General features: G+C 27.9%; 3 protein-coding genes across 7 annotated transcripts; all 3 read left to right on the top strand.

The window, feature by feature from the left end:
- Nucleotides 1-280: 280 nt before the first annotated feature.
- LOC117214791 (WD repeat-containing protein 26) lies at nucleotides 281-5,245 on the top strand. The gene is made up of 11 exons (XM_033461113.1): nucleotides 281-729; nucleotides 1,121-1,357; nucleotides 1,975-2,134; nucleotides 2,215-2,385; nucleotides 2,577-2,750; nucleotides 2,991-3,176; nucleotides 3,246-3,512; nucleotides 3,597-3,742; nucleotides 3,830-4,038; nucleotides 4,162-4,356; nucleotides 4,458-5,245. The coding sequence occupies exons 1-11, from the start codon at nucleotides 716-718 to the stop codon at nucleotides 4,511-4,513; spliced, it is 1,815 nt and encodes a 604-aa protein (XP_033317004.1). The 5' UTR covers nucleotides 281-715; the 3' UTR covers nucleotides 4,514-5,245.
- A 1,894-nt stretch (nucleotides 5,246-7,139) lies between these two features.
- Nucleotides 7,140-12,118, top strand: LOC117214794 (tubulin-specific chaperone C). Of its 5 annotated transcripts, none has more exons than XM_033461122.1 (3): nucleotides 7,140-7,339; nucleotides 10,193-10,365; nucleotides 10,731-12,118. In XM_033461122.1, exon 3 carries the CDS (start codon nucleotides 10,894-10,896, stop codon nucleotides 11,920-11,922), a length of 1,029 nt encoding a protein of 342 aa, XP_033317013.1. In that variant the 5' UTR covers nucleotides 7,140-7,339; nucleotides 10,193-10,365; nucleotides 10,731-10,893; the 3' UTR covers nucleotides 11,923-12,118. The 5 variants fall into 5 exon arrangements, with proteins under 5 accessions (XP_033317013.1, XP_033317010.1, XP_033317011.1 ...); XM_033461119.1 differs by having other exon boundaries at nucleotides 7,141-7,339; nucleotides 10,193-10,415; XM_033461120.1 differs by lacking the exon at nucleotides 7,140-7,339 and adding an exon at nucleotides 9,661-9,905 and having other exon boundaries at nucleotides 10,193-10,464.
- A 402-nt stretch (nucleotides 12,119-12,520) lies between these two features.
- Nucleotides 12,521-13,356, top strand: LOC117214795 (ATP synthase subunit g, mitochondrial-like). Its single transcript, XM_033461123.1, has 2 exons — nucleotides 12,521-12,669; nucleotides 13,022-13,356. The coding sequence occupies exons 1-2, from the start codon at nucleotides 12,630-12,632 to the stop codon at nucleotides 13,279-13,281; spliced, it is 300 nt and encodes a 99-aa protein (XP_033317014.1). The 5' UTR covers nucleotides 12,521-12,629; the 3' UTR covers nucleotides 13,282-13,356.
- The last annotated feature ends 108 nt before the right edge of the window (nucleotides 13,357-13,464 follow it).

Here is a 13,464-nt window from a genome sequence, read left to right as displayed (position 1 = left end):
CAATTTATATTACTGAAATAAACTTTCATTTCGATTTGTATTAGAAAATAATAATAGAAATACGTAAAAGAATTAATAAAATGATGCTATACGACTAATTTATTTATCTATTTATATTTAAATAGACAATTAAACCGACATATAAATGTACATTAAATTTCCCGCTAAGCAATATTTTAGTAGATAAGTGCTTCCATCTTACTGTGGGAATTATAAGCAAAAGAGATTTTATAAGCTTAGAAAAGCAACATATCTGAGCGGACATAGTGGGCGCCATAGTCAGCGGAACTATCTGCAAAGATCACAGTGTGACGTAAACGACGATCTAAACAAGTATCAGCTGTGTAACAGTCATTGTTCGTATCCGTTTTGGCAGGCGTGCAAGAATTCTGTTTTTCTTCGTTTTCTGATCGTCGGTTAGCAGGTCCGACGGGATAAACGGCATACGCATTAATCAAGAAAAGAAGCAGAAAAAAGGGGGGAGGCTACGAGTTTTCCGTGCAACGCAACCGTGGCTGCGTGCGTGCTCCAGCCCCAGCCCCACCAACAATCTTAGGGACAATAATCGTGTGAAAAACGGGGCGGTACGCGCATAAGCCTGGCCTCGAGCAGCGAGTCAGACGACGGTGGACTCGCTCCGCCACCGTGCAAAAGGTCTCGTAGTTCTCTCCCGACTACTCTACGACCAGCGGACGAGCACCACACCGATCCTGAGATGGAAAACTATCGGTAACGCAAACAGGGCCCTAGATCATCGCGAGCGCGTAGTCAACACACGAAGGGGCTTACCCCCTTCGTTATGACGCTCTCACGTGTATCTTCTTCCTTGCAGAATCTCAAGACGTATCGACGTCGGATTCCTTTCATATGTGCTGTCTATCAAACGGTTTTCTTATTTATTGAAATCCTTTCATCGAATAGTCATAAAATTTTTGTACATAAACATGTACACTTTTGTACACATAGCATTTTAAAGTTCTTATGATAGAAAAAACATTTAAAAACAGTCAAAACAGTAAAAGAAGAGACATTTAAGTCAAGATAGAACATTAGTACACATGCTTGTTAATATTGCGGACTACTATTGTCATCACGGGTAACATTTCCGTGTGCATGACAGCATAATGCAACAGCAGACTTCAAACGGTGGCATTTCCTCCGGGCTGCAGCAGAATGGTTCAACAGCTGACTCTGGTGGACCTCATGCAAATGGCAACATGATACCGGAATCGGATAATGACATCAATAGTGTTAATGGAGAAACAAATCAGAATTTGGGACCGCCGAAAATAATGGACAAAACCAATCAAGATATTGTCAGACTTATTGGACAACATTTGAAGACAGTCGGACTGAAGTATGTAACTTTCAATTTAGTTTCTGTATATTCCCAAATTGTAGTGATAAAGAATGATTTTAAAAGGTCATTTTATATATGTTATGATTAAGATTCATAAAACTGTTTATGTAATTTATATGCTATTAGTTAAATACGAAGTATCACAATTCAATCTTCATGAATTTGTTCCTTTATTGTAACTGTTCTTGAAAGTTTTCTTTGTTTCTTAAGTTTTCTTTGTATGCATTTATCAGAAGTATTGTATCACAACCTATCTGGACTACGTACTCTGTGGTGGGAGAAAGCTAATTATAGAACCTTGAAATATAGGCAGCAGTATCTGCAAGTTATATTTGCTTTATAATGTGGGCATTAAAACAGAGACATATACATTATGTATGCATAAGTTGTATTTGTCTATAATAGATTATTATTGCTATTATTATTAGTAGCATCATTACCATTTTACCATGTTATTATGTTTTATTCAGATGGTAGCAATATTCTTAAAAAATATAGATGTTTGTAACAAAGACTCGTTTGAAACTAAATAAAAGTAGACTTTTCATAAAATTAAATAATACTAGCCAATCTTTCACTATATTAAATTGACCATATGAAACATCTTTTTTTAGTCGCACAGCAGATCTTCTCATGCAAGAGTCCGGTTGTCGTCTAGATCATCCAGCTGCTGCAAAATTTAGACAACATGTTATGGATGGAGATTGGACAAAGGCAGAGCACGACCTTAGTGAACTTAAAATATTTTTAAATGGAGCAAATCAAAGTCTAGTAGTAAATATCTTCACATTTAGAATATTTTAAATATGATTAAACATATACACACATATTTCATTAATACTATCCATTCATAGGAGATGAAATTCTTGTTACTAGAACAAAAATACTTAGAATACTTAGAAGAAGGATTAGTACTGGAAGCATTGCATGTCTTACGCAATGAACTTACACCTTTAGGGCATAATACAGGTCGTGTACACCAGTTATCTGCATTTATGATGTGCAGTGGACGTGATGAATTACAGGTATTATACATTTTACTAGTAATATTCTATTCCAGAAATATATATAATAAAATGTGTGTTAAATATTTTATTGCTAATCAATTATGTACTAATGAACTTTCAAAGATTGAATTTTGTATGGATATAGAAATATTCTGAAACTAACCTGTTACTGAAAATTTGATCACTAGCAAATAGACACTTGTTAACAGACACGTGCAGGCTGGGATGGCAAAGGTGCAGTCTCGAGGGCTGCTTTAATGGATAGACTACAGAAATATCTGCCACCCTCCATTATGTTACCACCACGTCGCCTTCATTCTCTTTTGTGTCAAGCTGTGGAAATGCAAAATCAACAATGTACATACCACGTAACACATACTCAGGTAATATTTATTATCTTCTTTTAAGTATTTAAAATTTTTGAGATAAAGAGTAAATCTTCCTTTATAGTTTTATGAAGGATATCATTTTATTCATTTAGGATATATATTTAAATGACATATTGCTATTTTTGAAAATTAAAAAAGGAGCAAAATTTTTTTAAACGTTATACGTCTTTAAATTTATATATTCAACTTTTTTACTGTTAATACAATTATGATTTTATGTCCGTTGTAAATTAGGCAAGTTTAGAAAATGTGTCACTGCTTGTGGACCACAGCTGTAGCAAAGAACAGTTCCCGTGCCATACTCTACAGGTGCTCAATAATCATTGTGATGAAGTGTGGTATTGTAAATTTTCTCCTGATGGTCGTAAACTAGCTACAGGTTCTAAAGATATGACTGTAATTATTTGGGATGTTGATCCAGTAAGTAAATTAGTAAATATAACAAAATAAATTTTGATTGAGTGAGTAACGATGTTATATTAAAAATAGGAAACATTGAGAGTAACTCATAGAAAAACATTAGAGGGTCATACTTATGGAGTAGCACTAATTGCTTGGAGTCCTGATAGCAGCCTTTTAATTGCGTGTGGACCTGAAGATTGTCCAGAGCTTTGGCTTTGGAGTATTGACCCACCTGATTATGAACTACGTGCAACAGTAACCCAAAGTACTGATGATTCACTTACAGCTTGTGCTTGGTATCCTGATTCACGTAAATTTGTAGCTGGAGGACTTCGTGGACAGTTCTATCAATTTGTAACATATCAATTAATTTCTAACATATTATATTTCATTAAGCTAGTGAAGTAATGCATTAAATATTTGAACACAAAATTTTAGGATATTGAAGGTAATGTCTCAGAATCATGGGAAGGAGTTAGAGTAAAATGTCTGTGGTGTAAAAATGATGGAAAAACGGTCCTCGCTGCTGATTCGCATCATAGGATTCGGGGATATAATTTTGACGAATTATGTGACTTCACAATGTAAAATCATAGTTGCTTTATTATGGATAATGTAATGTAGAGAATAATAGAAGGGTATTATATTAACTAAAATATTTAATATTATAGATTACAAGAAGATCATCCTTTGATGTCCTTTAGTGTAGATAAAGCAGATCGACTTGCACTTCTTAATGTGGCCAATCAGGGTGTACATCTTTGGGATTTACAAGATAGATGTTTAGTAAGACGTTTTCAAGGTGTTACTCAAGGACATTTCACAATCCATAGTTGTTTTGGTGGTGTAAATCAAGATTTTGTTGCATCTGGTAGTGAAGGTAAATTATTTAACAAAAATATTTTATTTATATCATTTCCGAAGTAAAAATTATATAAACATTTCTATAATGATATTAATTTCTATTATTTGTCCTATTATTCTATAACTATTCCTATTATAGATACTAAAGTCTATGTGTGGCATATCAAAAGGGAATTACCTATAGCAATTCTAACAGGACATAGTAGAACAGTAAATTGTGTTTCATGGAATCCAGTATATCACCAAATGATGGCTTCTGTATCAGATGATTGCACAGTGAGAATATGGGGGCCGAGGTCATCTTCTCCAGAAAAAGTTGATAGTGACAAGACTGGTAAGTGTATTAAACTTTGTTTTATCAAAGCTATCTATAAAAATATTAATAATCTTTTTAAATGAAAACAATTGACTTTAATCTATGTACTTAAATTTTAGTTCCATTAGAAAGTAACTCCTCAAATGGTAGTGGATGGCATGAAATGGTATCGTAGCGTACTACAGTATATCAGTGTTCCCATGACCTCATGGTGTTCAAAAGACTGTCATATTGATTGTCATACTGACTCTTTCCTGCCCCAGCAGCTATCTCTTTATGCCTCATTACTGTAAGTCTGGGTAAATGACTACTATTGAGAGTAAAAGAGAGATGTGTTAGCATTATGCTAATTCATTAAACAACTAATAATCAGGAGTTATTTGAGAATCAATCTTTTCTTTATTACCAGATTTTATATACAATATTATGGTTTACCTGTTTGTCAAAATTAAATTTAAATGATTTATCAATATGAATTAATAATGTAAATTTTTGCAAACAAAAACAGCATAATATATGTTGGCTAATATAAGTTGTGACAAAATAGAATTTCAACAAATTTCGCCGTAGCATTGATGTAAAGAGAAAAATTAATGTGCATTAATAAGCATAAAGTAAAAAACATTGCAGCAAGATATAAAATTTATGATTTCGTGAGACTATTATCAAAAAAAGAAACCTTGTTTTGACAGAAACTGTGTCAGATTTAATCTTTCTAAAAATAAAAAGCTGTAAATAACAATTTCGTGCTTAATGAATTTCTAATTAATTTTGTTAATCATTGATGAGGGTGATATCATTCTCATTTTTCACTATATATGTAACTGCCATCTTACATTAATATTGTATGTTTCAAATTGTATACAGATGTCGTAAATCATCATTAAAAGCGTAGAAGTAATACGAATATTATATGGAGAGAAATTTAATTTCAGTAAATAATTTGATGACTAAGTGAGATAAATTATGAAGTTTATAAACAGTTTGAACTCTGTTATGAGACGTACAGATTGACGCAAAATGAGTCAGAAATTAAAAATTCAACGATTTTAGTATAAAAAGAAATAAACTCGATTTGTATGTGAAAGTTGAGCATGAATCCTGATATTAGTACCTTTATTCAGTACTGTGATTTTATATTATTAAAATGTACGCACTGAATGTCAAAAATTTATAAATATTATATTTGCCTTAATATTTTCACGCTCATAAAAATTTTAATATAACATTGGTAGAATAACATAGATTTTGAACATTTATTTTAAAACATTAGTTCCTTGATATAAATCAAATATCTGTATATGTCGCATTTCATTTATTACTAGTATTTTGACTTTTATTATTACAAAATAACAATAACTATCTTTTATAACTATAATAATATCTAGAAATTTTAAATCAAAACTAAAGACATATGCTATGAATAATTGTTATTTTGAATATATGTAACATTACAGCATCTTTTAACACTATACTTATTACATTTTTACTTCATACATCAATTTTTGTTTTATTCATAGCAAACTATACGATTTGTCATTCTCTGCCTTTTTAAAATGATTTCTTTACTAATAAACAAAAAAAACATACATAATGTAAATTAAATTCTTTCTTTTTTTATAATATGGTAACATTAAATAATATACTATAAAATATAATCACAAATAAAAATATAAGAATATTTAAACACTTACTTTTCCTCTGTTGGATTTGTTATCAAACAATGAAAACCAAACTGGAGGTCTCACAGTATCAGAAGTTGTAGAGTATGTGTGTACAAATACATTCAGAACAAATAATGTTACAAACATGTTTACATAACAAGAGAAGTTTACATGCAAAGGAAATGTCTGTAGTTTATGCCCCTGAAATTGTAGTGAGATAATATAATACCAATCACTATTATCATTTGCATTTACCTGTGGTGCCTTAGCACTTTATAATCTAATTAAAAGTTTCCAGGACTTTTTCATAATTTGGTATAGTTTGCAATATAACAAACAATAAGCGATTAATTTTGCTTAAAAGTAAGTTATGAATTCAAATCTAACATACGTCTTCATCATAATTCTACCAAAAATATCTTTGTCTTTAATCTTTTCGGTTATTTGGAATACTAATAAAGTGTTAATAATTGTCTCATATAATTAAGTATTTTTATATTTATTGACAAATATTTCAATATTACTATTCTAAACAATAAGGAAAGTTATTAGAATTCTTATTTTCTATAAAATTAGTGTACAACAACTTGATATATAAAATATGTCATGTTTGACAAATTAAATATAGAAATTTGCATAAAAACTAAATTATTTAAATTATTTGACTTAAATAAGGGGCAAAAAATTTTCATAGAATCTTGAAAGTTGAAAAAAATAACCTTCTTAGAAGTTTGATTTATGATAGACAGAATAAAATGAATAATTCAAGTAAATAGCTACTTTTTGAGCAGTATTATTTTATGTTGGATCATAATATATAATTTTTAAATAGTTTTGGACCAGATATGTACTGAAATTTTGACAAAATTAAAAAGAACTACAAAAAGATAATATATATTTAAGCATAAACTATATCTTACATAACGATTTGCGTTTTTACAGTGCAATTGGAGTTGTTTATTAGGAAAGCTAATATAATTAAATTATAATATGATTCATCTTATCAAGGAAGTAAAACTTGTTAAAGAATCTTGTTTATGTACATTATTATTATTATTATATTATTATTATTATTATTATTATTATTATTATTATTATTATTATTATTATTATTATTATTATTATTATTATTATTATTGACTATATTTCTTAAACATTTAGATTTTAATTTCTTATCTCATATGTACATAAAATGATAAATATATGGTTTTATGGGAAAAAACTGCCGTTTGTTATCGTAGCAGTGTGTGTTTGTTCTTAAAATGTCTAGTATAGATATGTTATATTAAAAGTGCGTAATATTAGGTACTAATTGTATGATTTGAGGCCAATAATGCGTGAGTTAACTGCTTGTTTTACTTATAATTTATCCGAAAATATTTTAAATAAACTATGAAGAGTCAAATAGATGTGTGAATAAGAATTTGTTTATGCATAGTATGTATAATAACGAATATTTCCTATTTTTCGAATAATGGACATTTCTAATTTTTAAAAACGAATATGTACTTCTTAATCTTTTAAAATATAATCTACATTGTGTAACAAATTGTTTTAGTGAGATATTACTCTATTATTACAGGTTAAAACGAATCGTAATAAATTTAATAATAGGTTAATATCATAATTTTGCATTAATAATACTAAAATTAAACAAAATTTTGATACAGAATTTGTGCTTAACTTTAAATACTTGATATATAGAAAGAATTAAATAAAAAGAAATTACATCATTTCCTGTACAAATTATGAGAAAAGTTATCTTAATAATTATTTTTTTATTGCTATATATATGACAAACACTACTTGCAGATGCACTCTTAAATGATTTTTTAAAATACACATTTCCCATTTACATATATATTTTATCTATGCTTATGTATGAAAAGCTGTATAATAAATATTCTTCTACAATCTTTATATTAGGCTGTTTCCATAGGTACAATGTTCTGCACTTTCTAACTTAACGTGTATACTATTAAATTATATCGCTATTTTATACATGAAATGTTATGTTATGGAAAAAGTTTATTATAATATATTATTCTGCATTAATATTTTCAAATTTATTTGTATATTCATAGCGAAATGTGAAAAAACATATTACTATATATTTATATATATATATATAGTAGTATGTTTTTTATGCAATATTTAATTTTTAAATACCATATATAGGATGCGACCGAATAACATATATAAGCGAGCATGAGGTGATGCCTGATGGAAAAATAAGGAGAAAATATAGAATAAAAATTTTTCATACAGTGCTTCATTTTCAAGAACATCAAATTTGAAAATTTACCAAGTATACTTGAACATGGCTAGTTTTGAATTCGACAGGAGTAAGTAATCGACAGAAGAATAGTATACGTGAAAAAAATTTGAAAATGTAGAATGAAACTTTTTCACAAGACTTTGTTTCTGAGAAAAATAAATTTGAAAATATATGATATTAGATCGATCCTTTTCTCAACATGTTCAATCTCTACCTTCTTGAAAATAAAGTCTTACACAGAAAAATTTTATTGCACTTTTTTACTTACTTTGACATATAAATTTACCTCCAGCTGATTATTTTAAGTATATTTCAAATATACATATTTGGCATATTTTCATACTAAGTTTTCGCGAAAACTAAGAGTCGGACGAAAAAATTGTATTCTATATTTTCAACTTATTTTTCACAAGAAATTACCTCATGCCCACTTGTACGTGTTATTTGGCTGCATCCTATATAGTAACAATCTATCAAAACAAAACATTTTTTAAAGAAGGCCTAAGTAAGGCAGAACAAAATTTTACATACTACCACAACTTCCCTATACAATTATTTAATTCAAAATATAAGAATTGACAAAATGCTTTTATATTGTACATCATCTTCTGTTAATAGATTTATAATCGATTTTATATCATAACCGATAGATGAACAGATACAAAAAAATAAGTAGAATGTTATAATATTATTATTAGTTATGCAATAAATAAGATGGGTCACTTAAAATAGGAACACTATTTTTGGTAATGCACAAAAATTTTTAAGGGAGGACTTAAAGATATTTTATTTAATATTCGATCTGAAGGGGCAAGTAAATATAAAAATTGTATCTTCGAAGATATTTGTATATTTTAAAACAAATTCAACTATTCTATAAAAATTACATAACTGCTTAAAATTGTATCTATAAGATAAAAATTTCAATTGTATAGTTTAAAATCGCTGTCCTAAATATATTTTATTAGAAATTTTCCGTTTAAGGGTAGTATAATTGAATTTATATATCATATAATTCCGGAAAGTGATTATTGTATTATTTGTCCCTTCAAATTAAACACTTCCTCCTTTAAATATTTTTCATACCACTAAAAACAATGGAGATATTTTAGATTGCAATCTTACATGTCTCTTGCTGTATATTTGATTATAATAAAATTCTTTAATATGTTAGATAAAATTTATATATAGTTTTACACCTATCACATTATATAGAACGTAATTTTTATCGTAGATAATATTACTAATATGTCTTTTATTTCGTCATTATTAATAATTTAGTATATTATTAAAATAACAAATGTTTCATGTAACTTTAAATTTTCCGCTCTTTATATCGAAAGAATATATCGAACAGTATAACTTCTTTCGAGAGTTGCATAACGAGAGTAAAAATAAGATTGCTTTACTTACTATCCCTATCGAAATCCTTCGATATCTCGAAAAATATATCTATCGTCCTTTGCCGTATTGATAATTTCCATTTTAGGAAATCGTATTGTTAGCTAGTATGCTTTACAAGCCGCCACGAAGGACTTTTTCTCCATTAAAAATATTTATTGTGTCTGAAAGTCTATGTTTCTTTGGAGCGGTAATATTGTGGTATTCTTTAAGTACATTCCAAGGTATATATGAACTATACGTTACTCTGTATGATTCTTTTATATTTTAGGTTATTTTCATTCAGTTATAGTTTAACATAATTACGTGTAACAATCAAAATGTTAAGAAACATAAGAAAATCATATAAGAAAAACATAAGAAAAACATTACAATCATAATTTAGATTTAATACATTTTATCGAAGTTCCGTTCGTGCTATTGAAAAAAGACAATGTATTATATTAGACAGTTGATCAAATTTTTGTAAGTGCATCTAAACAATTATTGAAATGAATGTTATAAATATTAGGTTGCAGACATTTTACATTTAAGCATTGTCCAGTGCTGCTAGACGGTTATTACTCGCTTGAAAGCAAAGTACGTAACACAAGTACCAAATTGTCGGATCTTGCATTGTGGAAACAGCAACAAAATGAAAATTAAATTTTACGGAGTTTGTAAAACTTCCACCATTCTTAATAGGTAGTGATGTTTTAAGATATTCTTCACAAATTGATACTCCTAAAAACAAGGTATTTGTATGCTCTGATATAAGCATCATACGTAGAGTATATTTGACAGGTTTGTTTATGATTGGTTATTATTTTATCAACTCTTAAAAAGATATAATTTATGTTATTTTAAAAAAGAAAATATATTGAGAGAAATTATATAGATAAATTCTATCATTTAATCTAATATATATTCTTTCAAGATTTGGTAAATAATTTTTATATATTTGTATTTATATTTATTTTATTAACTTAATATTTAATAAATGTCTTCGTATGATAATTGCTCCTTTATTAATGTAAGTTAATTACTTATATTTTTTTTGTAATTTTCAGTTTTTATCTACAAGCCTCTAAATATAAAATTCATAGCCCTACTAAAATATACTATTGGTAAAGACAAATTTATTATTGAAAACAGCAAGGATATAATATACAAAGTTGATATAATCTAGAAATAAAGACATAATTTAAAAAGGAATAACGTTAAAAGTGCAATATGGATTCTCCTACGCTAATAGAAGGTAGTTTACCAGATCGTATTAGTAAAAGAGATCGTGAAAGGAAAAACATTATTGAAAGACGGAGAGAAGAAAGGCAATCATTGGCTGTTGAATCTGAACAAAGTAGTTATTTTAAGGACACATTTTATTCATCATGTAAGAAAATTAAAGAAATGTTAGATGATGCACCCAGTGCTCCCACACCAGCTCTTCCTGGGATATTTGATAAAATAAATAAAGAAATTCAGACACTTAAGAATTACTTATCGCAATCAAAGATGTTTTTAAAAGTTTATGATATTAGAAGAGCACAAGAAAATTTACAATTACTAGAAAATGAAGCTTCTGAATTAGAAGTGACATTATTACCTAAAAAGAAATTTGGTTTTAAGAACCGAAGAGTTGTAAAGAAAACATCTGACAAGACACACGATATGACAGATGGTTTAAAGGATTTGAAGATATCAGAAGGAATTGTAAATGGTTCTGCAAAACAGAATCATAAATTATCAAGTAAATATGGAGACAGTGCAGTAATGTTGTTAGGAAAAGTTAATGAACAATTAATTTTGGATGCTGAAAATGTGAATAAAAATGATATTCTACTCTCCGATTTAATTCACTGTACAGTACGAATTTATGGCACACCTAGTACCTTACACATGGTAAATTTAAAAGAGTGTACTGTATTAGTTGGACCAGTAACATCATCTGTATTTGCACACGACTGTAGTGAATGTGTATTTGCTTTTGCGTGTCAGCAACTTCGACTACATTCTTCAACAGATTGTACTATTTATTTACATGTTACGAGTAGATCAATTATAGAGGATTGTACAAAAATACGTGTAGCACCTTATAATTGGTCTTACGAAGATCAAGCAAATCACTTTAATCTAGCTGGACTTGATCCAAAAATAAATAACTGGAATTGCGTTGATGACTTTAATTGGTTATCAAACGAAAAACATTCACCAAATTGGAGCATTCTAGAGCCTGAATTGCGTGTAAAATGTTGGGATTAATAAATATAAATAAAATAAGTCATAATGTCTAAAACTCAGTTCTCAAAATACCATTTTTTTAATATTATATATAGATACTTATTTTGTTATATAAATTCTTTATGTGCATACTCCGCTTTTTCACAGAAATTATACTGTATGTAAGTGTTTTGTATACTTACAAAATGTTTAATAAACTTGCTGTTTGTGAATTACATATCATACAACTAATTTAAGTATATCCTAAATTAAAGATGAACTAATGATCTATAAGTCATATATGATTCCTAACATTCCTATGTAATGTACTTTTAAATGTGAGCGTTTAATATTTTGAACATGAAAATATTAATAAAAATTTTATGTCAATAATAAAAATATTTTAATAAAAGTAGAAAAAATTAGCATAGTAGTTTTTGCTCAATATCATTGTTCTAATCATTTTTTCACCTGCATAACGATAAAGGATACATAAAGATAAAATTCTACGTTTCGTTTGTAATTTTATAATTGTATTCGGCTGCAGTCCATGGTATAGTATTTAGTATGTGTATGTATCTATTATCTTCTATTATATATGTACATAATTTTAAGTTATAATTCCAAAAATTACCGCTAGATGACAGAATTATCAATTGCAAAGGGGGTTGTACAGAATTATAGGGTGAGACGGTTGTGGTCTTGTGGTTCCTCTCGAAAGAAAGTTGCTTAAAGAAAGGTGATTAAAAATGTCGAAACTTATTGGAGAGGCTATAGCAATAACTAAAGGTACGTATTTAATGCTTAATTATTATAATTATTTTATTTCGTAAAGTTAATTATAACTTGCTGATAAAAATTGATTGTTATATAACTCAAATATTCTCGTTGTAAAATAAAAGAGAATTAATTGTTTTATTATCTTAAATTACGATCATACTTCAGTCATTGAAATCCCAGAATAATTTTAAATAAATCATTAATGGGCACATAATTTGTCAGAAATATTTTTCTTAATGTTTTCAAGGTTATGTAAGATATATATATTTCCAGTTGATTTTACTGTCAATCGTTAATAATCTTTTATTAATATAAATAAAATGTATTATAATTATTACTTATAATCATGTATTCATTGCAGTGTTATCAACAAAAACCAAGCCTGCTATTAGGAATCTTGTATATTATGGAAAAGTAGAATTAGTTCCGCCAAAGATATCTGACATTCCTGCCATAAGGAATGGTATCTCCAATATAATCAGTGCTGCTAAAAATAAACGATATCTTGATCTCACAGTACGTGAAGCTTGGCTAAATACATTAGTTGGAATTGAAATTTTATGTTGGTTCTTCGTAGGAGAATGTATTGGAAAACGACATCTTATAGGATATAACGTATAAAAATGTATTAACATTCATATGGGGATATAATCTCTGTGTAATAGTTATTCAAATAAATATATATATATATATATATACATACATATAAATTCAATTTTAATTTTATAAATAAACATTAATATTATTTAATTAAAATATTTTCTTATTTCATTGCTAAGTTTCATAAAAGATGTGTTATTTAAA

This window comes from Bombus bifarius, unplaced genomic scaffold (genome assembly GCF_011952205.1).
Source record: "Bombus bifarius isolate JDL3187 unplaced genomic scaffold, Bbif_JDL3187 scf7180000009243, whole genome shotgun sequence".
Classification (NCBI taxonomy): Eukaryota; Metazoa; Arthropoda; class Insecta; order Hymenoptera; family Apidae; genus Bombus; species Bombus bifarius.
Note: the sequence above shows the minus strand (reverse complement) of the source record. Positions and strands in the feature narration are given on the sequence as shown.